The 22543-nt window shown below is 48.1% G+C and overlaps 1 protein-coding gene across 17 annotated transcripts in view; it reads right to left on the bottom strand.

The window, feature by feature from the left end:
* Nucleotides 1-22543, bottom strand: part of KIF1A (kinesin family member 1A) — a 212175-nt gene that overhangs the window by 97067 nt on the left and 92565 nt on the right. For 10 of the 17 annotated variants that reach the window (XM_074964253.1, XM_074964256.1, XM_074964265.1 and 7 more), the window contains 4 exons: nt 21188-21267; nt 17375-17450; nt 2641-2720; nt 1801-1907 (listed from right to left, as the gene is read on the bottom strand). In XM_074964253.1, coding sequence (XP_074820354.1) covers nt 1801-1907; nt 2641-2720; nt 17375-17450; nt 21188-21267 — 343 coding nt within the window. Of the gene's footprint in view, nt 1-1800; nt 1908-2640; nt 2721-17374; nt 17475-21187; nt 21268-22543 lie in introns of all 17 variants that reach the window. The other 7 variants (XM_074964251.1, XM_074964254.1, XM_074964264.1 and 4 more) reach the window with 1 other exon arrangement.

Raw genomic sequence — 22543 nt, 5'->3', positions numbered from 1 at the left:
GGACATGACAGGGCTCAGGACTGAGCTGGCTGGCAGCTGTTGCTGTGTCTGAACAAGCAGGGAGCAGGCTTCAGACTGCTGAGTGCCGATCTACTTAAAGGGGCAGTGTGTCTCTCTCTCTCTCTGTCTCTCTCTCTCACACATACATACACACACACACACACACTCACATAGTGTGTTCTCTGTTTCTCCCCCACACACACATTCTGTCTTTCACACTCACCTTCCAACATATTTCAAAGTGTGTTGTTTTAGTGTTTTGACTGGTCTACGCACTTCATAATTTCTGTTTCTCTCTTACGCTTAAATTTAATTCTTTGATCAGTGAGTTCTAAAATGCCTACCCTGTCCTGGCTGGAGTAATTATCCCTATGGTAACTTTTTAAAAACACATGAATATCTAGGTTTTTTGTTTCTACTGCTGGCGCACATCCCCACATTACCTCAATATGGTGCACATAACAAAATTCATTTTGCCCATGGATAGAAAAAATTAGAGGGAACATGGTGAGGGTGCTCCGCACCCCCTGTCTTGAAGTGGTTTCCATTATATTACAGTTTGGTTCAATGACTGTCAGCATCCCCACTACACCAATTGTTCCTGCACCCCTGGCCAGCCATAGTGTGGAGGGAGCCACAGTTTAAATCTCCAGCCTCACTCCTACTCAACCAACACAGCTCCTGTCCTGAAGCAGTCCCCACTATTCCAGTCCTGAGCCCCCAGCCCCCAACTCTGACAAAGCAGAGCAGAATCCTGACCTGCAGTTTCACTTGCTGACTCATTTCAACACATGGGATTGAAGTATGCAAATGAACTAGAGGGACGAAGTTATGACTGGCTGTGCTACCTCTGATGTCACCACCGCTCCACTGCCTAAGTATCAAATGGGCACAAGGTGGAAATCAGGTCTGGTCGCCAGTCACCAAAATGAACAAAATGTTTCCCTGTGCATCTCAAGACTGCAAACAGCAAAATGCCACTGAGCTAAGTGCTTGGCCTCACACTGCTTGGCCAGTGACGTGTACCACTGATTCTAGGGGTTGGACCATGCTCCCATTGAAGCTACAAAGCGCATTCTGAAAGACTGTGGCGGGATTAAGAAAAAAACAGAGCCTGAGTCTCCGGCCTTTTCGCAAATCAATCCCAGAGATTTACCCCCCACTTCCTGTGAGCAAGCCTCATTAACAATAACTGCCCATTCTGCAGGAGGGATGACCTCAGATAACGCAGAATGTCTTCGGCAAGGGAATCAGCCTCCATAGCTCACTCTTTTCTTTCACACCCATCTTCTCTACTTCCTGATTTGCCTTACAGAATGGCCTCTATTAGCATATCAGTCGCAATTCCCTGGAGATGTTTCCCTTCACTTCTGGCGTGGCTATGGAAGGCAACAATGTCCTGCCAATGCTCTGCACTGCTAGCTGCCTTTCAACTACTAGCTGCCTTTCAAGGGTTGTGACCAGGGAAGCTGGCACAGCCAGGAGATTGGTCTGACTGTGCTTCAACGAGTGCAAGGAAGGAAATGGGAATGACCCAACTCAGGAGACAGGCGGTGATATCACAGCACATCCTGTCAAGGCTGCACTCCCACACACCCCACCTTGACAAGTAGGTAGAGAGAAGGTGCCCTCCTCCATGCCTCTTGACAGGCATTAGTGCCCCAGTCCTCCTGGATGTAAGTAGGAGCTTGGGTGCCTTGACTGCAAACACTAAGAAGGAGCTGCAGGTAGCCAGGTATGTGACTGAACTGGGGTGAAAGCACAGAGTGTGGACGTGTGAGGCTCTCTGTCTGAGGGTACCTTCGCCACCGGCCTTGGTGTGGCTGCGGAAAATGCAATGCTCTTCCTTAATGAAGTGTCCACTCAGCACGATGTCCTGCCTCCTCTCCGCGTCCTCTCGGCCGACCCTGCGGCGAGACACAGACTTAGTGGGGTTCTCTGGCAATAATACACCAGGTTTCAGACCGTTTACAGCAGCGCACTTGAAGGGCCTGATCCAAAGCCCACTGGTCATTCCATCTACTTTAATGGGCTTTGGATCTGGTCTCAGGAGACCCTCAGTGGGCAGCAAGGCAAACATCTTAATTGGAAGCTGTCGTGGGGAAATGTGACTTTTCACATGCCAGTATACACCAGCTAATGCATCCCTTCCAAATGGTGGAATTAGAATATGCATCTGCTCTCTCTCCCTGCCCACCCGGGGTCTGCTCCCCCTTCACAGTACGCCTGGGTAGTGTAGGGCCAAGGCTTCTGCAGACGACAGCCCTCGCCCATCCCCAGGATGGGACATTCTTCCACAAGGATAGCGCTGCCCAGCTCCCCTTCACGGGACAGCACATTAAATCCATGGGAACACATCAATTAGATTCCCCTTCAGCTCACTTCTCTGGGAAGTCCAGCCTGACCCAGGGACCACGCAGAGGGCAGGGCTGCAATTCCTCTATAGTATCAGGTCCCTTTGTCACTAGTGACCTGAGTTTGATAGCAACAGAGCACCGATACCTGGTTCAGCAGTGAATGAGGAGGAGAGGGGGATCCCATGCCCTGGGCCTGCCCTGCACTCAGACAACCAGAGTCCGATGCTGTTCATTTCAGCAGACACACTGGTGCTACATGATTCTGTGGTGGTTACGCTCTCACCTGGTTATCCCATCCTTAATGTAGTACAGAAGGCATTCAGACATCAGCGGGTCCTCATTCAGATTGACCAGGTGAGGTGTCTAGGAGGGAAAGAGACAACGGGTCAAAGGCATTCTCAATAACCATGCCAGACACCAAGCCATGTCACAGGACAGCCCTACCCTCAAAAACACAGCCATCTGACAGGCTGCTCCACTGCACGGAGCCTCCACTCCTGCCCCAGCATAATTCCAGGAGAGAACATTTGGGGTAGGGTGTGACACTCTGTACCTCAGGGGAACAACCAGCCCCCCAATGTTCATCCTTGTAAAATGACTGTGTGGTATCCAATGCAAAGTTTGTCATGTTGGGTGTCTTCGGAAGGCTCATGATGCACTGAGTATGGTTGTTATAGTGATGTTATAGTAGTCATTATAGTTATGTTATAGGCTATAATTTCACGTATATAGTTATGAGGCTGAAAATGTACCCTGGTGGCTTAAAATAAGCCCATGCAAAAGCTCTACAATAGCTGAGAGGCAGTTCACACCTCATCAGGATGTGTATGGAACAAACCCAGCCCAGCCTCACAGGAACAAAGGACGCTGACCTAGACAGCAACAAAAGAATCTGTTGGACTCTCAAGGGAGTCACCTCCTTTCCTTTGATCAGTTTGGCATTGCGATGAGGTAATGCTCACCTGACTCTGAAGGCGGCGCTAAGCCAATAGGGAAGAAAGGACATGATAAAAGGGAGAGACATTTGCCATGCTCTTCCTCTCTCTCTTCCACCTACATCTACAGAGACCACACCAAGCGACTGAAGCGCTGATCAAAGGTGCTGAAGAGCACCCAGCCAGACTGTGGTGAGAAGCATCTAAAGGCTTGTCTACACTTGCAAGTTTGTGCGCAGTAAAACAGCTTTGAGCGCTGTAACTCCCGAGGTGCACACACTGCCAAGCCACTTAGTGCGCAGAAACTGTGCAGTTGCAGCGCTCTAAAAAACCACCTCAATGAGAGGTGTAGAGCTTTCTGCACCGGGGCTACAGCACTGCAGTGCCAGTGTAGACACCCTGGTCAATTACAGCGCTGCGATTGGCCTCTGGGAGGTGTCCCACAATGCCTGTTCTCACCTCTCTGGCCATCGGTTTGAACTCTACTGCCCTGCCCGCAGGTGACCAACCATCAGCCCCACCCCATACATTCCTTTGCAAATTTGAAAATCCCTTTCCTGTTTGCTCGGTGATGCGTGCAGTGGTCTTAGCGCATCTTTCCAGGTGGCCATGCCTGCTCCATGCACCAGGCAATCCCCTGCTTGGAGCAATGCCAAGCTGCTGGACCTCATCGGTATTTGGGGAGAGGAGGCAGTGCAGATACCTATGGACACATGTCTAGATGCATGATAGAAAAGGGCCATGATCAGGACACATTGCAGTGCAGGGTCAAAGTGAAGGAGCTGTGGAATGCCTACCACAAGGCGCGGGAGGCAAACCGCTGCTCTGGTGCTGTGCCCACGAGCTGCCTGTTCTACAAAGAACTGGACGCTATACTCGGTGGTAATCCCACCTCCACTGTGAAGTCCCCTGTGGATACTTCATTGGCTTCATTGCCAGTCGAGAGTGGACCGAGCCAGGAGGAGGTAATTTTGGATGAAGAGGGGCAGGGGGAACCAGAGGCAGAGGATGACTTGGAGGCCAGAGATGCATGCAGCCAGGAGCTCTTTTTTACCCCGGAGGAGTCTAGCCAGTGTGACAAAGTTCCTCCTCTACCTTGGTGGGTCTTGCGCTTATTGGCGGATTTGCTTGCCTTGGAGCTTCATGACAGCCCTCAGCTTGGCCGTTTTTCTGAACCCACAGTCCAGGTCGACTCCTCCTGTGTCTGATCAGGAGTTGGGAGGTTTGGGGGGAACCCGGGCCCACCCTCTACTCCGGGTTCCAGCCCAGGGCCCTGTGGAATGCAGCTGTCTAGAGTGCCTCCTGGAACAGCTGTGCGACAGCTACAACTCCCTGGGCTACTTCCCCATGGCCTCCTGCCAACACCTTCTTTATCCTCACCATAGGACCTTCCTCCTGGTAACTGATAACGCTTGTACTCCTCAGTCCTCCAACAGTATACGTTCTCACTCTCAGTTCCTAGTGCCTCTTGCTCCCAGCTCCTTACACGCCCACCACAAACTGAAGTGAACTCCTTTTTAAACCCAGGTGCCCTGATTAGCCTGCCTTAATTGATTCTAGCAGCTTCTTGATTGGCTGCAGGTGTTCTAATCAGCCTGTCTGTCTTAATTGTCTCCAGAAGGTTCCTGATTGTTCTGGAACCTTCTCTGTTCCCTTACCCAGGGAAAAGGGACCTACTTAACCTGGGGCTAATATATCTGCCTTCTATTACTGTCCTGTAGTCCTCTGGCCCGACCCTGTCACACCAGTCACAGCAGGCGGATATTGGCGAAGCAGAAACAGGAGAGGAGGCCCCCGGTAAATGGATCTGGTTTTGGAAATTGCTGAAGAGAGTTGTTGGGGGCAGGAAGTTGCAGAAAGCAGGCTTGTCTCCCACATCATGCCTAGTTTGAGCAGCTGTTGATACACTCCCTCACTTCATGGAAATCTCCCTCAGAGATCTCCAGGAAACTCTTGTGGAGATACTGGGCAATCCGCTCCCGCAGGTTCCTCGGCAGAGCTGCTTTGTTTCTTACCCCATCAACGGTAACTTTCCTGCACCACTGTGCCGTCATGGGGGGTGGATGGGGGGGACCATAGCTGCACACAGGCTAGCTGCATAGGGACCAGGTTGGAAGCCGCAGGCTTGGAGAACACCCTCCCTTGATTCCCTGCTCACCCTCAACAGTGAGATATCTTCCAAAATGATAATCTCCTGTGGAAAGTGTGGGGACAGGAATGATTATCAGTCCAGCCCCCCCTCCTCCCCCCCCGCCACAGTGCTGGCTCTCCCCAAGTGCCCAACAGCCATGTGCCTAGTGTACAGCAGGGTCCGGGAACAGTGATTTACTTTGCCCCTGTGGATACTCACCATTTTGGAGGGCTTGTGGCTTGTGTGTGCTTGCCTGGAGTCAGCCAGTTAGTGTCAGCTGTGTTTTAAAGCACTGAAAAAGTGTTGTCTGTGTTGCAAACAATACTGCTTCTGTAAAATGTTACATTTGAACTTCACAGAGATGACCGTGGGAGGCCAGCCTCCCTTATTGGCGGCAGAATGGTTGTGAAGAATTCGAAAGCAGTCAAGAAGGACTAAGGAGGACTTTATGTATGAGGTTATGATACAGTCCGCCACCGAGAAAAAGGAATTGAAGGAGTGGCGGGACAGCAAGAAGAGGGAACAAAAGGCGAACGTGGCACACCAGAAAGAAGCCACGGAGCAGCTCTTAACAGTTATGGAGCACCAAGCGGACATGCTCCAGGGAGATACTAGCTCTTCAAACCAAGCAGCTCTGCGCCCGCTCTCCCCTGCAGCCGCTGTCGCAAAAAACTTTCCCATGCTCCCCCCGCCAATATACTCTTATCAACCTCCTGGCTCTACTCTCTACCCGCAGTATTCCACTCCTCCCTCCTCACTCCCAATACCTACTGCACTCAACACCCATCCATCTGTAGTTTGGCCCTGCTGAAGTACAGCACCCGCTGCATCGTACTCCAAAGGAGAAGGTTGGGTATGATCCCTGGACATACACAAATCTATAGCCGTCCCGGGACCCCTCCTCCTCTTGAAACCTTCCATTCCCCCACTCCCTCCCCCTACCTGCTGATTAATTTTTTCGTTTGACTGTCTCCTCTGGTTGTTGTCTTTCAATAAAATAATTGTGTTTGTTTGAAAGCAATCTTTATTCTATTAAGTGAAAGCAAAAAGAGCACTGCAAAGCAACATACGTACAGCTATGTTAAGGCCCCTTCTTGCATCATGTGCAACAATCACCTCGTAGCATTACAAGCATTGCAATCCCGAGCACAGCAACAAATATTAGTGGCTTTCAGCTTCAAATTGCTGCCTCAACGCATCCCTGATCCTTATGGCCTCGCGCTGTGCCCCTCTAATAGCCCTGGTCTCTGGCTGTTCAAACTCAGCCTCCAGGCGCTGAGTCTCTGCTGTCCAGCCCTGAGTGAACCTTTCACCCTTCCCTTCACAAATATTATGGTGTGCACAGCATGCCACTATAAGCATAGGAATATTATCATCGGCCATGTCCAGTTTCCCATACAGGCATCGCCAGGAGGCTTTTAAATGGCCGAATGCACACTCCAGTCATTCTGCATTTTGCTCAGCCTGTTGTTGAACTGCTCCTTGCTGCTGTCAAGTTGCCCCGTGTATGGCTTCATGAGCCACGGCATTAAGGGGTAGGTGGAATCTCCCAGGATCACAGTGGGCATTTCAACTTCCCCCATGGTGATCTTCTGGTCTGGGAAGAAAGTCCCTGCTTGCAGCTTCTTGAACAGGCCAGTGTTATGAAAGATGTGTGCATCATGCACCTTTCCGGACCAGCCTGCGTTAATGTCTGTGAAACGCTTACAGTGATCCACAAGCGCCTGGAGAACCATTGAGAAATACATCTTGCGATTAATGTACTCGTTGGCTAGGTGGTCTGGTGCCAGAATTGGAATGTGTGTGCCATCTATCACCCCTACACAGTTAAGGAAGCCCATTTGTGCAAAGCCATCCACAATCTCACGCATGTTGCCCAGAGTCATGGTCTTTCGGAGCAGGATGCGATTAATGGCCCTGCACACTTCCATCAACACGAGTCCAACACTCGACTTTCCCACTCCGAACTGGTTAGCGACCCATCAGTAGGAGTCTGGAGTAGCCAGCTTCCACAGTGCAATCACCAAGCGCTTCTCCAACGGCAGGGCAGCTCTCATACTTGTGTCCTTGCACCACAGGGCTGGTGCAAGCTCTTCACACAGTCCCATGAACGTGGCTTTCCTCATGCAAAAGTTCTGCAGCCACTGCGCGTCATCCCAGACGTGCATCACAATGTGATCTCAGTGCTTGTTTCCCGATCCCAAAAGCAGTGTTCCACAGTGGTCAGCACCATCGTGAATGCCACAAGAATCTTGTGTCATAGCTACTTTGCATGGCGAGATCAATGTTGCACTCCTCTTGCCTTTGTAGTTTAAGGAATACCTCCACTGCCACTTGTGACGTGTTGGTCAGTGCGAACAGCATTCTTGTCAACAGCTCAGGATCCATTCCTGCAGCCAGAAAGAGGCAGGGCAGGGCGCGCAGTACACAAACCATTGAAAGATGGTGCCAAATGCAGATGGAATCACAGGGATTGCTGGGATGCGAAGCAATGTGTCACAGGGCATTGGGTCAGGACCCAGGATGCCCCGCGACCTCTTCCGCCTTCCCACAAGTCTTAGTAGCAGAGGAGAAAGAGGTGCTCTGTGGGAGAGCTGCCCAGAGTGCACCTCTCTGAATAGCGCCGCAAGTGTGAACATGCTATTGCGCAGGCAGCTGTCAGTGTGAACACACAACAGCAGTTTTCCTTCAGCGCTCTCTGAGTGGTGCTGTAACTGCTGGTGCTGTAACTTTGCCTGTGTAGACGTGCTCTAAGTTTGTAAGGACATTGAAAGTGTTAAGATCAGCTTAGAATGTGTTTTGCTTTTATTTAATTTCACCAAATCTGACTTGTTATGCTTTGACTTATAATCACTTAAAATCTATCTTTATAGTTAATAAATCTGTTTGTTTATTCTACCTGAAGAAGTGTGTTTGGTCTGAAGCGTGTCAGAGACTCTCCTTAGGATAACAAGCCTGGTACATACCAATTTCTCTGTTAAATTGACAAACTCATAAAAGCTTGCAGCGTCCAGTGGGCATAACTGGACACTGCAAGATGGAGGTTCCTAGGGTTTAGTCTGGGACCGAAGACATTGGCTAGTCTCATTCGGTTGCAAGTAGCTGGGAGTAGCTTACATGCCAGAGGCTGTGTGTGAACAGCCCAGGAGTGGGGGTTCTCACAGCAGAGCGGAGTAAGGCTGGCTCCCAGAGTCAAGAATTGGAGTGCCCTAACAGATCACCAATTCAGATAACACCAGAGGGGAACATCACATAGGGATTTTCAAAGGTGGCTAAAGAGAGTCAGGTACCCAACTCCCACTGACATTTACTGGGCTTCTAACTTCTTTGACAGTTCCTGCCTCCCTGAACAGTGCCTCACAAGCTAATTAAAAATCAAAACAGAAGCGGGAACAGCAGAGCTGGGGCCTGGTTCCCCTGTGCCCTGCATCTGACCGGGCCATTTACTTTCATGCCAAGGGGGCATATCAGGCTTTCCATTCACAGCAGGGTCCATTCACATCCGCTTTGCACAGGTGCCAGTGATGACGCCACATGGGGGTTGGGGAAATCAGGTCTGTTCAGCATTGACGTTGCTTCTCTAACTGGCTTGGAAAATGTAAAGAAATTTGCCTCAGCTTTCTAATACCACCCTGCATTTGAGTAAAAGTCAAGTGGGTCGTGTGAGCCAAGGGGCATGGACATACTACTGTAACACAGAAGGGCCTATGCATCCTTTGAGCTGGAGCTGAGATTCCTGAATTCACCAGAACCTGGTAGCTTCTTTATTCAATTACAGCCAGCCAAGTCCTCCCATGGCACAACTAACGCACCCCCAAATGGCCAAGGAGCAGCCGTGCTGCTAAGAGGAAGCACTCAGTGCTGGAATTTTAGCTGCCAGAAGCAGAGCACTTTTGGGAGCAAGTTCACATTGTTATAATCTTACACCTGATTGATCCCTTGTGGGAGATCCTCTAAAATCACAACCATAAAACCAGTCTACATGGTATGCAAAGAGAATCGGAAACTGTCCCTCATGCAAGGGCAAACAGTCAACACACTGAGGAGTGGAAGGGTTATTTATTAAAAGATGAAGATCACAGACCTTAAGCAATTCCTGCTTTATAGGATTAGGTGATTCCTGAGCTGGGTTCCTAGCCCCTCAGGAAGAGAGCCCGCAGATGCACAAGGAGAAAGAATTAGTTACTGAGTCTATCTGACAATTGGGAGTGGCCAAAATGTCTCCTCTGCATCCTCCACCCAATCTACTAAAGCCTGGTCACAACAGATGATACAGTCGCTTCTTTCCTCCTCCCCCTCATTGAGCTGGCTTCTTCTACTTCTTCCTCTCACTTTCTCATCTAGATCTTCCTGCTTTGCAGCCTGTGCTAAGCTAACCCTTGCAGCCTTTGCTTCGCCCTGGGACATCAGCTCTTACTTGGGGAGGACTGCTAAGGTGGTTTTTGTTAGGATATTGCACAAGTGACTATCATGAAGGGCTATCATGAAGGGGAAGGGAGTCCAGGAGAGCTGGCTGTATTTCAAGGAATCCCTGTTGAGGTTACAGGGACAAACCATCCCGATGAGTCGAAAGAATAGTAAACATGGCAAGCGACCAGCTTGGCTTAATGGTGAAATCCTAGCGGATCTTAAACATAAAAAAGAAGCTTACAAGAAGTGGAAGGTTGGACATATGACCAGGGAAGAGTATAAAAATATTGCTCGGGCATGTAGGAAAGATATAAGGAGGGCCAAATCGCACCTGGAGCTGCAGCTAGCAAGAGATGTCAAGAGTAACAAGAAGGGTTTCTTCAGGTATGTTGGCAACAAGAAGAAAGCCAAGGGAAGTGTGGGCCCCTTACTGAATGAGGGAGGCAACCTAGTGACAGAGGATGTGGAAAAAGCTAATGTACTCAATGCTTTTTTTGCCTCTGTTTTCACTAACAAGGTCAGCTCCCAGACTGCTGCGCTGGGCATCACAGAATGGGGAAGAGATGGCCAGCCCTCTGTGGAGATAGAGGTGGTTAGGGACTATTTAGAAAAGCTGGACGTGCACAAGTCCATGGGGCCGGACGAGTTACATCCGAGAGTGCTGAAGGAATTGGCGGCTGTGATTGCAGAGCCCTTGGCCATTATCTTTGAAAACTCGTGGCGAACGGGGGAAGTCCCGGATGACTGGAAAAAGGCTAATGTAGTGCCAATCTTTAAAAAAGGGAAGAAGGAGGATCCTGGGAACTACAGGCCGGTCAGCCTCACCTCAGTCCCTGGAAAAATCATGGAGCAGGTCCTCAAAGAATCAATCCTGAAGCACTTACATGAGAGGAAAGTGATCAGGAACAGTCAGCATGGATTCACCAAGGGAAGGTCATGCCTGACTAATCTAATCGCCTTTTATGATGAGATTACTGGTTCTGTGGATGAAGGGAAAGCAGTGGATGTATTGTTTCTTGACTTTAGCAAAGCTTTTGACACGGTCTCCCACAGTATTCTTGTCAGCAAGTTAAAGAAGTATGGGCTGGATGAATGCACTATAAGGTGGGTAGAAAGCTGGCTAGATTGTCGGGCTCAACGGGTAGTGATCAATGGCTCCATGTCTAGTTGGCAGCCGGTGTCAAGTGGAGTGCCCCAGGGGTCGGTCCTGGGGCCGGTTTTGTTCAATATCTTCATAAATGATCTGGAGGATGGTGTGGATTGCACTCTCAGCAAATTTGCAGATGATACTAAACTGGGAGGAGTGGTAGATACGCTGGAGGGGAGGGATAGGATACAGAAGGACCTAGACAAATTGGAGGATTGGGCCAAAAGAAATCTGATGAGGTTCAATAAGGATAAGTGCAGGGTCCTGCACTTAGGATGGAAGAATCCAATGCACCGCTACAGACTAGGGACCGAATGGCTAGGCAGCAGTTCTGCGGAAAAGGACCTAGGGGTGACAGTGGACGAGAAGCTGGATATGAGTCAACAGTGTGCCCTTGTTGCCAAGAAGGCCAATGGCATTTTGGGATGTATAAGTAGGGGCATAGCCAGCAGATCGAGGGATGTGATCGTTCCCCTCTATTCGACACTGGTGAGGCCTCATCTGGAGTACTGTGTCCAGTTTTGGGCCCCACACTACAAGAAGGATGTGGATAAATTGGAGAGAGTCCAGCGAAGGGCAACAAAAATGATTAGGGGTCTAGAGCACATGACTTATGAGGAGAGGCTGAGGGAGCTGGGATTGTTTAGTCTGCAGAAGAGAAGAATGAGGGGGGATTTGATAGCTGCTTTCAACTACCTGAAAGGGGGTTCCAAAGAGGATGGCTCTAGACTGTTCTCAATGGTAGCAGATGACAGAACGAGGAGTAATGGTCTCAAGTTGCAATGGGGGAGGTTTAGATTGGATATTAGGAAAAACTTTTTCACTAAGAGGGTGGTGAAACACTGGAATGCGTTACCTAGGGAGGTGGTAGAATCTCCTTCCTTAGAGGTTTTTAAGGTCAGGCTTGACAAAGCCCTGGCTGGGATGATTTAACTGGGAATTGGTCCTGCTTCGAGCAGGGGGTTGGACTAGATGACCTTCTGGGGTCCCTTCCAACCCTGATATTCTATGATAAGTGTCTGTAGACAAGAATCTCCGTAACGCCTGCATAAAATTCACCTCCTCATGCGGTATTGGGCACCTGAATAAGTGGCTTGATTTTCAAAGTGCTGAGCTCTGATTAACTACCCCACACCTCAACAGGAGTTGCGGGGTGCACAGCACTTTCTGATTTATCCAGGTACCCAAATATGGAGTTAAGTGCTTCGTTACAGGGATCCACTTTTGCAAAAGGCCTTACTTTCTCTCTCTACCCATCTAGTTACGTGTTAATTAGACACCTGTTTCCTGGGTATCTATCTATTAATGATACTTATATGGCCTCTTTATTATAGCATCTAAGCACCTTACCACTGCTCGTGTATTTACCCTCTGAACACTCCAGGAGATAGGTGTGACATTCTGTACTTCGGAGGAACACCCAACATCCCATATTCATCCTTATAATATGATTGTGTGGTATCTAATGCACAGTTTATCATGTCATGTGTCTTTGGAAGGCTCATGATGTACTGAGCATTGTTGTTATGGTAATGTTATAGGTTGTAATTTCATGTATATAGTTATGAGGCTGAAAATGTGTCCTCAAGGCTTAAAGCAAACCCAGGCAAAAACTCTCCAGGAGCAGAGGGACAGTTCACACCTCATCAGGGCATGTATGGGACAAACCCAGCCCAGCCTCACAGGAACAAAGAACACTGGCCAAAGCAACAACAAAGGATCTGTTGGACTCTCGAGTGAGTCACCCCCTTCCTTTGGTCAGTTTGGGACTGTGATGCGGTAATGCTCACCTCACTCTGAAGGGGGGCGCAAAGCCAAGAGGAAAGAAAGGACATGATAAAAGGGAGAGTCATGCTTCCTGTCTCTTCCACCTCCATCTACAGACATCACCACCAAGCGACTGAAGCCTGGCTGAAGGGCAACCAGTCAGCCTGTGGTGAGAAGCATCTAAGTTTGTAAAGGCACTGAAAGTGTTAAAATCAGTTTAGGATGCATTTTGCTTTTATTTCATTTCACCAAATCTGACTTGTTATGCTTTGACTTATAATCACTTAAAACCTATCTTTGTAGTTAATAAATCTGTTTGTTTATTCTACCTGAAGAAGTGCATTTGATTTAAAGCATGTCAGAGATTCCCCTTGGGATAACAAGCCTGGTGCATATCAATTTCTTTGTTAAATAGACGAACTCATATAACCTTGCAGTGTCCAGCGGGCATAACTGAACACTGCAAGAAGGAGGTTCCTAGGGTTGTGTCTGGGACCAGAGATATTGGCTAGTATCATTCGGTTCCTCAATCCAAGGAGCAGCTTACATGCCAGAGACTGTGCGTGAACAGTCCAGGAGTGGGGGTTCTCACAGCAGAGCAGGGTAAGGCTGGCTCCCAATCGAGGACTGGAGTGACCCAACAGATAACGCCAGGGGAACGTCACAGTGGCACAGCAAGTAGGTGTTTGTACAGCTTGTTACTCCAAGTGGAGTTCACACTTTAAGAACTGATATTTGTGATTTTAAGTGAGTCTTAAGTGCAGTGGCTAAGAACGGTCAGGAGGAGGTCACAGTTTTGTTATTTTCTGTTTGTTTATTTCGGATGAGGGAAATAAGCACAAGAAAGCAGAAAAATGACTACCAGTGAGGCAGCTACAAAAGTAGAGCTGGCCAGACTGGAAGCTGCAGAGAAGGAAAAGGACCACAAGTTTCATATGTGGCAGGCAGAAATGAGGCTCAAAGAAGAAGCTGTGGCCAGGGAAACTATGGAAACAGAGGCACCCAGGGAGGAGGCTGCACACAGAAGGGCCATGGAAGAAAAACAGAGAGAGAGAGAAAAAAGAGAAAGAGAGTGAAAACACCAACTGGACCTGCTAGAGAAGCAGAACTAGAACCCTCCGACCCCAATGACTCCCATCACTCCAAAAATCCACAAATGGGAACACTTCTGTCCTGATGATAAGAGAGTTCCTATCCTAACTGCAAAATTAAATGGTAAAGCTTGAAATGTATTCATATATTCATAGATATTAAGGTCAGAAGGGACCATTATGATCATCTAGTCTGACCTCCTGCACAATGCAGGCCACCGAATCTCACTCACCCACTCCTGCAATAAACCTCTCACCTTTGTCTGAGCTACTGAAGTCCTCAACTCATGGTTTAAAGACTTCAAGGTACAGAGAATCCTCCAGCAAGTAACCTGTGCCCCATGCTGCAGAGGAAGGTGAAAAACCCCCAGGGCCTCTTCCAATCTGCCCTGGAGGAAAATTCCTTCCCGACCCCAAATATGGCAATCTGGCTGGGCAAGATTCATCAGCCAGATACCCAGGAAAGAATTCTCTGTAGTAACTCAGATCCCACCCCATCTAACATTCCATCACAGGCCATTGGGCCTATTTACCATGAATAGTTAAAGATCAATTAATTGCCAAAATCATGTTATCCCATCATACCTTCTCCTCCATAAACTTATCAAGTTGAATCTTAATTCAATGGAATGCCTATTGAAGATGCTTTAGACTATTGTAAATTTAAAGATACTGTTTTGCGAAGTTTTCAGATTACCCCTGAAACATATAGAGTTACATTTAGGAATCTTAAGAGGGATATTGGCATGAATAATGGGAAATATGTAAACAAAATGAAAGATTTGTTGGGAAAATGGGTGAGGGGTAAAGAGGTGGTAAGTTTTGAGGGAATGTTGGATCTTCTTGCTCAGGAGCATTTCCTAAGCATATGTAAGGCTGATGTAAAGCAGTGTCTATGGGACAAAGATGTAAAGTCTGTGGCTTTTTTAGCTGATGCCTTCTAACAGCATCAGGCATCAACTGAGGGCAGGCCACAGAAAAGCGGGTTTAAAACTGGTGGGAAGGGAGGATCCCATTTTGCCCCGGGAGGAGAGAAGGGGGTTGGGAGTCTAAACATTCTCTTACCCCAAAACATTCCTCCAACCCTCATCCCAAATCTCCTGTGAAAGCAGAAGAGCCCAAAAGGTGCTATCAGTGTAATTCCACTGATCACCTGAGGAATACGCATCCTGTGCTAAGAGGAAGCAGGCAACCAATAGCTCATGTTAGTTCTGCTGTCCTCAACACAGAAACTCCCCCAAGCAATTGAAATCTATCATATTGGTTTTGTGAGGTTAGCCTCTTTAGAACCAGATATCGAGCACATTAAGGCTGTCCAAATGAATGGCAAGGAGTACTTGGGGTAGAGGGATACAGGGGCCCAGATCTCTCTGGTTAAGCAGAGTGTGGTCCTAAAGGCCAGTATGCTACCTGGCCAAATGGCAGAGATTGTGGGGGTGGACGAAAGCATATTCCTTGATTACCATGTGGTTTGGGAAGGTTTGGAAAGTGTTTTGACTGTGGGGGTAACAGAACACCTCCTAGTCAACCTGCTCCTTGGTAATGATTTTTTCTGTGTAGCTCAGGTTAAAGTATTTGCCTGCCGCAGGAGGGAGTTTTATGCTGAGATCCCCGAGGGAAAGGGTAAGGTCTCAGGAACTGCTGAGAGAATGGGAGAGAGTCTCCTTGATTCTTCTGCAGCAGGGAGAAGCCACATGCTTCCAAGTGGGAGGGTGGTTGAGACCAACTCCTGCACTGCAGCTGGAGGCAACAGCACATCAGGAAGGGATGGGAGTATAATGCCTGCCACGGAGAGAGCTGTCCAAGTTGCTAGCTGCCAGCAGGTAGCAGCTGAACCAGAGACAAACCCGCTGTAGGGAGCATAGAGAAATGTGTCCCAGAGGAGAGCCCAGAGAAGGGGCAGGGAATCCAAGAAACCACCGAGGTTGGTGAGGAATCCTGTGACTCTGTAATACAGGGAAGCAGTGTGCTTCCAAGTATGGGAGGGGCTGAGACTAGCTCCTTTCCAGCAGAAGGCAACATGCCCTCAGGCACAGGGGCAGGAGAGGTGTTGTCAGGGATTAAGGAAACTGTCCCAGTTGTTAGCTGGCAGAGTTCTGCAGCTGAACAAGAGATAGAACCCTTCCTAGGGGCACAGAGAAATGTGTCTTAGGAGGGGGCCCAGAGGAGAAAACTGGGAAAGGAATAGTGGGGGTACAGGAATGTCTCTTCACTAGTCACTTGGGGCAGGATGCCCAGGACATTAGGAGGATGGCTGGGTCAGCATCTGTGCACCCAGTCACTCCACCTGTGACCCAGGTTTTGAGAAGCAACTGTGTAACTGACCTCCTGGAGGGGAGCAGTCACACAGCTGACGTCTCAGAGAAAGGGGTGGTGGAAGGTACCCCAATCCAGGTCCCAGTTTTTCAGGATGCTATTTCTGATAAGTTTTTGGAAAGTAACTGTGTCTCTAAATCAAGATGCAGCTCCAATGTGTGTGATAACAGAGGAGTTGGGACCAGAAAATTGCAAGGTGGTAGTTTGCCAGAATACGAATGACCCAACTGACAGAGAAGGAGGTGTTTTCCCCCAGGCTGATGAGACAGAGAGCAGTTATGGGAAAGCTGCTGGGAAAAAGTGAATCTGATCAAAGGGTAAACACACCTAACCCAGAGAGCACAGATCAAAGCCCTCTAGGGGGCAGGGAGGGACTCAGTGGTGGGAGGGGGGAAACAGAGGGTAATCCCAAAAGGGGAGCTGGATTTTCTGCATATCTACAGTCCTGGGGTTGGGAGACGGCTCCCCAAAGGGCCAGCCAATGTGCAGGATCCCCCTGAACACCTATCTTGCCAGACCCTAGGCACCAGAATTCCAGAAACATGATTAAATTAAGAGCCCACACAGAGGGGAACACTGGAGGGAAGGAAAAGCCAGTGACTGATTACATGGGACAGAGTCAAAGGACACTATGGGTAATGAACAAACTAACCTCAAACTACACTATCTGAACAGAGGACGTGGTATCATAAAGATACTTATAAATGCACATCTGAGATAAAAATTTTGGTATTAATGTTAAGTTTTGGGGATAAGAATTTTGACACGGATGTTAAACCTTATGATAACGCTACTTTTCAATTAATACCGGTAAACGGGTTTAAAGCTTATCACAGCAGAGAAACCATAAAAAACCTGGTTTGCTGTGTGTGAATGGGGAAACTGAGGCACACTGTCTCATGGCCTTAATGGCTGGATGCCAAAAGAACTATAACACAATCTGGGAACGGGAAGGGAAAATTAGCTGGATGTTTCTATTAAAACAATCAGCAGTGAAACAGTGAACAGAGTTGATGTTTAAAGCGTCATTTTTATGTTTCAAAGTCAATACCCACTGAGCTAGAGGGGTCAGTTCACATGTCTCGGTGCTAATCAGAAATGAGTTGGACTAATAGGAATTTAGCAGGGAGGTATTTTCCAAGTGCTGCTGCCGGGCAGTAGGTATATTTTTAGAAGGATCTGATTGGCCTGATGGAAGAGATTAAAGAAATCCTACCTACCTTTTTTGGAGAGAAAACACCCAGCGTGCCTCCATCTTCTCTCATGGCCACGCCCATTTCTGCCAGCAAAGCTTCCCTGAGCAACAGCAAAAGCAAAAGTCTGTCAAAACAACCCGTGTTGTTAGTTTTTTGCATCAGAGCAGCCCCTAGAGAAACCAAGTGAGATCAGGATCCCACTGTGCTAAGGGCTGCACAGACACAGACCCTGCCTCAAAGCGCTCACAGTTCAATTGGAAACAAGGCGAATCAAGTGGAAGGAGGAGGGCAAAGATGGAGGAGGCTAACCATGAGAGGAACATATGTTTACACAGACTAGCTATGGGCTTTGTTAGATATTTGTACAGTGCTTAGGAAAATGACCCCCATCATGAGAGTTCAATTAAACAATTACATCAATAAAGAATATTAATGATTTCAGTAATTCCAGTTCCTTGAAGCCCTCTAAATTAAGGCAGACATTCCATTTATAATATTTAGCTAGTGCCGGCTATTTGAGGATCTCAAAGTGTCTTATAAATGTTAATGAAGTAAGACTCAGCTGTGAAGCAGGATAGTACTATTAGCTCCGTGTTACAGATGAGAGAAATCAAGGCAGAGAGAGATTAAATGTTTTATAGGAGGTCATGAAGAAAGCTTGTAGACTGATTTGGTGCCTTACCAACAAGACCATCCACCTCTTCCTTTTGGAGGGCTGATCACTGTATTGAAATGGTTGTACGGAGACTTTATCTTCTCTTTCTCTCATCTCATTCATTTCTAAAATGCACCTGTCCCCTCACCTCTGACTGCCTCCGGAAAAGGGGCTATGGGCATTGTGACAATGCACTCCATAATGTTTTATGGAAATATGCTTATTAGTGTGAATATAATGTAACTGAAATATACTTTATGCAAAAAATCTCTTGTAAGATATAATTACAAAGCTTATAATCTACTGAGTGTATTCATCCTATTTGTATGAATGTATCATTCTGGTATCTGAAACTAGGAATATGAAGTATAATTCTGAGGTCCTACTGTAATTATGCAAAGTGTGGGCCATTTATGGTGGTTTGGAAGCTTGATGGCTCCCATTGACTAGGACAATTGGTTATAAATGGTATGTTTACTTGCAAACCTTCCTCGGTGCATGTGGGCCAGCCCTGGAAGAATGGAGGCTGGGATCTCACAGGACATGTAAACATGTCACCTGATACTGGAATCCATCTTAAACCTGGTGCTTTTCCATTTAGAAGGAGGGGTGGGGACCCAGAGAGATAAAATATTCCCGCCTTGTGCCAAAGTTATAAAAGGGGGCAAACAGAACAAAAGGGGCTGCCAGTCATGAGAAAACCCCTAGTTTTCACATAAAATGTCTGCTGAAACTAACAAGGACTGTACCGGGGAAAGGATTGGGCCCAGACTAGGAAGGAGTCTAGTCTGTGAAAGAAGCTTATTGGAACATCTCTGAGGGTGAGATTTTACCTGTAATCAGTCTCTTAATGTATTAGGCTTAGACTTGCATGTTTTTGCTTTATTTTGCTTGGTGACTTACTTTGTTTTATCATTTCTTGAAATCACTTAAATCCTACTTTTTATACTTAATTGATTTTATTGATTACAGGTAAAATCTCACCCTCAGAGATGTTCCAATAAGCTTCTTTCACAGACTAGACTCCTTCCTAGTCTGGGTCCAATCCTTTCCCCGGTACAGTCCTTGTTAGTTTCAGCAGACATCTTAGGTGAAAACTTTTGCTTATTAATTAAGCCAGAGTAAGTGATTAATACCTGGGGGAGCAAACAGCTGTGCATATCTCTCTATCTCTATGTAGTGCCCATCTTTAAAAAAGGGAAGAAGGAGGATCCTGGGAACTACAGGCCAGTCAGCCTCACCTCAGTCCCTGGAAAAATCATGGAGCAGCTCCTCAAGGAATCAATTCTGAAGCACTTAGAGGAGAGGAAAGTGATCAGGAACAGTCAGCATGGATTCACCAAGGGCAAGTCATGCCTGACTAATCTAATTGCCTTCTATGACAAGATAACTGGCTCTGTGGATGAGGGGAAAGCGGTGGACGTGTTGTTCCTTGACTTTAGCAAAGCTTTTGACACGGTCTCCCACAGTATTCTGGCCAGAAAATTAAAGAAGTATGGGCTGGATGAATGGACTCTAAGGTGGATAGAAAGTTGGCTAGATTGTCGGGCTCAACGGGTAGTGATCAATGGCTCCATGTCTAGTTGGCAGCCGGTATCAAGTGGAGTGCCCCAAGGGTCAGTCCTGGGGCCGGTTTTGTTCAATATCTTCATAAATGATCTAGAGGATGGTGTGGATTGCACCCTCAGCAAGTTTGCAGATGACACTAAACTGAGAGGAGAGGTAGATACGCTGGAGGGTAGGGATAGGATACAGAGGGACCTAGACAAATTAGACGATGGGCCAAAAGAAAACTGATGCGGTTCAACAAGGACAAGTGCAGAGTCCTGCACTTAGGACTGAAGAATCCCATGCACTGCTACAGAATAGGGACTGAATGGCTAGGCAGCAGTTCTGCAGAAAGGACATAGGGGTTACGGTGGACAAGAAGCTGGATATGAGTCAACAGTGTGCCCTTGTTGCTAAGAAAGCTAATGGCATTTTGGGCTGTCTAAGTAGGAACATTGCCAGCAGATTGAGGGACGTGATCATTCTTCTCTATTCGGCATTGGTGAGGCCTCATCTGGAGTACTGTGTCCAGTTTTGGGCCCCACACTACAAGAAGGATGTGGAAACATTGGAAAGAGTCCAGCGGAGGGCAACAAAAATGATTAGGGGACTGGAACACATGACTTATGAGGAGAGGCTGAGGGAACTGGGATTGTTTAGTCTGTGGAAGAGAAGAATGAGGGGGGATTTGATAGCTGCTTTCAACTACCTGAAAGGGGGTTCCAAAGAGGATGGATCTAGACTGTTCTCAGTGGTACCAGATGACAGAACAAGGAGTAATGGTCTCAAGTTGCAGTGGGGGAGGTTTAGGTTGGATATTAGGAAAAACTTTTTCACTAGGAGGGTGGTGAAACACTGGAATGAGTTACCTAGGGAGGTGGTGGAATCTCCTTCCTTAGATATTTTTAAGGTCAGGCTTGACAAAGCCCTGGCTGGGATGATTTAGTTGGGGATTGGTCCAGCTTTGAGCAGGGGGTTGGAGTAGATGACCTCCTGAGGTCCCTTCCAACCCTGATATTCTATGGTTCTATGATTCTATGAGTGTTATAGAGGGTGGACAATTTATGGGTTTACCCTGTATAAGCTTCATACAGAAAAAAATGGATTTATTTGGGATTTGGATCCCATTGGGAACTGGGTGTCTGGGTGCTGGAGATAGGTGACCTGCTGAGCAGTTTTTGGTTAAAGCCTGCAGCTTTCGGGGTGTGGACCAGACCTGGGTCTGTGTTGCAGCAGGCTAGCGTGTCTGGCTTAACAAGGCAGGGTTCTGGAGTCCCAAACTGGCAGGGAAAATGGGCTCAGAGGTAATCTCAGCATGTCAGCTGACAGTCCCAAGGGGGTCTCTGACCGAACACATCACAGGTATGTGTCGTGTCAGCATACCTGGCTCTATGCAAAGCCCCCTACAGGAGTCACTGGTAGAGGAGGAGTGCCAGCCATGCTATTGACGAAACTGGGGCACGACCCAATGGCCTTACCATCCTGGCTCTTCCTGCCTGCTGATGCTGCTACAACCAGCACAGGCAGATGAACTGACCCCAGCCAGCCCCCGCAGAGGGGAGGCACAAAGGTGGCATAAAGTGAACTGGGCATTGAGTGAATAAGTCCTGCAAACATCACTGCTGTACACTCACCTCTCCATGCGGATTGCTTCTGTCCTCCGCAACTTTTCTTCCCAGGTCTCGTTCAGCTCAGCAATGATCTTCTCTGTTTCCTGGCAAGCAGAGTTTAAATGTTAGTATTTTGTGACTGCTGTCACCTTTGGTAACAGAACTACAAATGCTCTTTTAGGCTTTGCTCCAGAACCTCTGTTCTACAGAGGTCACACTCACAGCGGCATTTACTCAGTCACACCACACAATGATCTTGTATACTGGACACAAATGAGACAGCTCTGTCTCCTGGCTGCAGAATGTGAATCCCAGTTCCAGGCTGGTTTCAATGTAAAGCATCCCTCAGGGAAAAGGCGGGGTAAGAGGTTTTTCAACAAACCCTTACACCAGTCACAGTATTTGAAGACAACATGTTAGGAAAGCAGATGACCCTCAGACCTGCCATTCAGAGCTGGGCAGAACTGGGTCCAAACTGCAGCCTGATGGCTCTGTTGGGCCACACCCCAATCAGACCTCAGCTGGCCCTGATAAAAGGGCTATGAGCCAGGAGCTAGACACACTCTCCCTCCAGCTTCTGAGGCAGAAGGACCTAGCTGCCTGGGAGCAGGCAACAGAGCAGGGCTGGGGAAAAGGCGAGAGGAGCTGGGTAGCTCCCAGCTGGCAACTCCCCAGACTGCAGGCCCTGTGCAAGGCCAAACTCGGTACTGGGGTTGCAGAAGCTGCAGGCCAAACCCCCTTTTGCCAACGATGAATGGCTTGTACACTGCAGTCTGCCCCAGTGAGTGGGGGCTAGATGCTGACTGGCAGTAGCCATAGACTGAGGTGAGGTGGGGATAGAAATTTGGGGGTTCCCTGGGGAGGGGAGATCCAGATCTGTGGGGGTACTGCTTGGGGGCAGCACCCAAGGTAAAGGGGCACCAGGGTCCGGGAGGGACATGGGGCCAGCGGGACATCGGCCTACAGAGGGCGCTCCAGAGGCTGGAAAAGCTAATTCCCTGGATGACCAGCAGGAGGCGCCATGCTGGTGAGTTGCCACCCTGCTACAGGGTGCCTCAATTTTAAGTAGCAATGCTTTAGAGAACCCTGATTTTTAGACAACTTTAAGCACCCTCCCTCTGAAAATCTCTAAATTCGAATTTCACTCTTTAAGGTGTTCAAAATTGGGCACTGAAAATCCTGGGTTGCTTTTGAAACTTTTGGCCTCGAAAAAGACGGTTACTAACCTTTTTGTGACTGTTGTTCTTTGAGATGGGTTGCACATGTCCATTCTGAGTTAGGTGTGTGCGTGCCCTGAGCATCGCTGTCAAAAATTTTTCCCCTATTGGTATCCATCGAGCTGGTTCCAGTGCCCCCTGGTGCCAAACGTTCACAGCATTG

This window comes from Natator depressus, chromosome 9 (assembly GCF_965152275.1).
Source record: "Natator depressus isolate rNatDep1 chromosome 9, rNatDep2.hap1, whole genome shotgun sequence".
NCBI lineage: Eukaryota > Metazoa > Chordata > Testudines > Cheloniidae > Natator > Natator depressus.
This window is presented reverse-complemented; position numbering and strand designations above follow the sequence as displayed.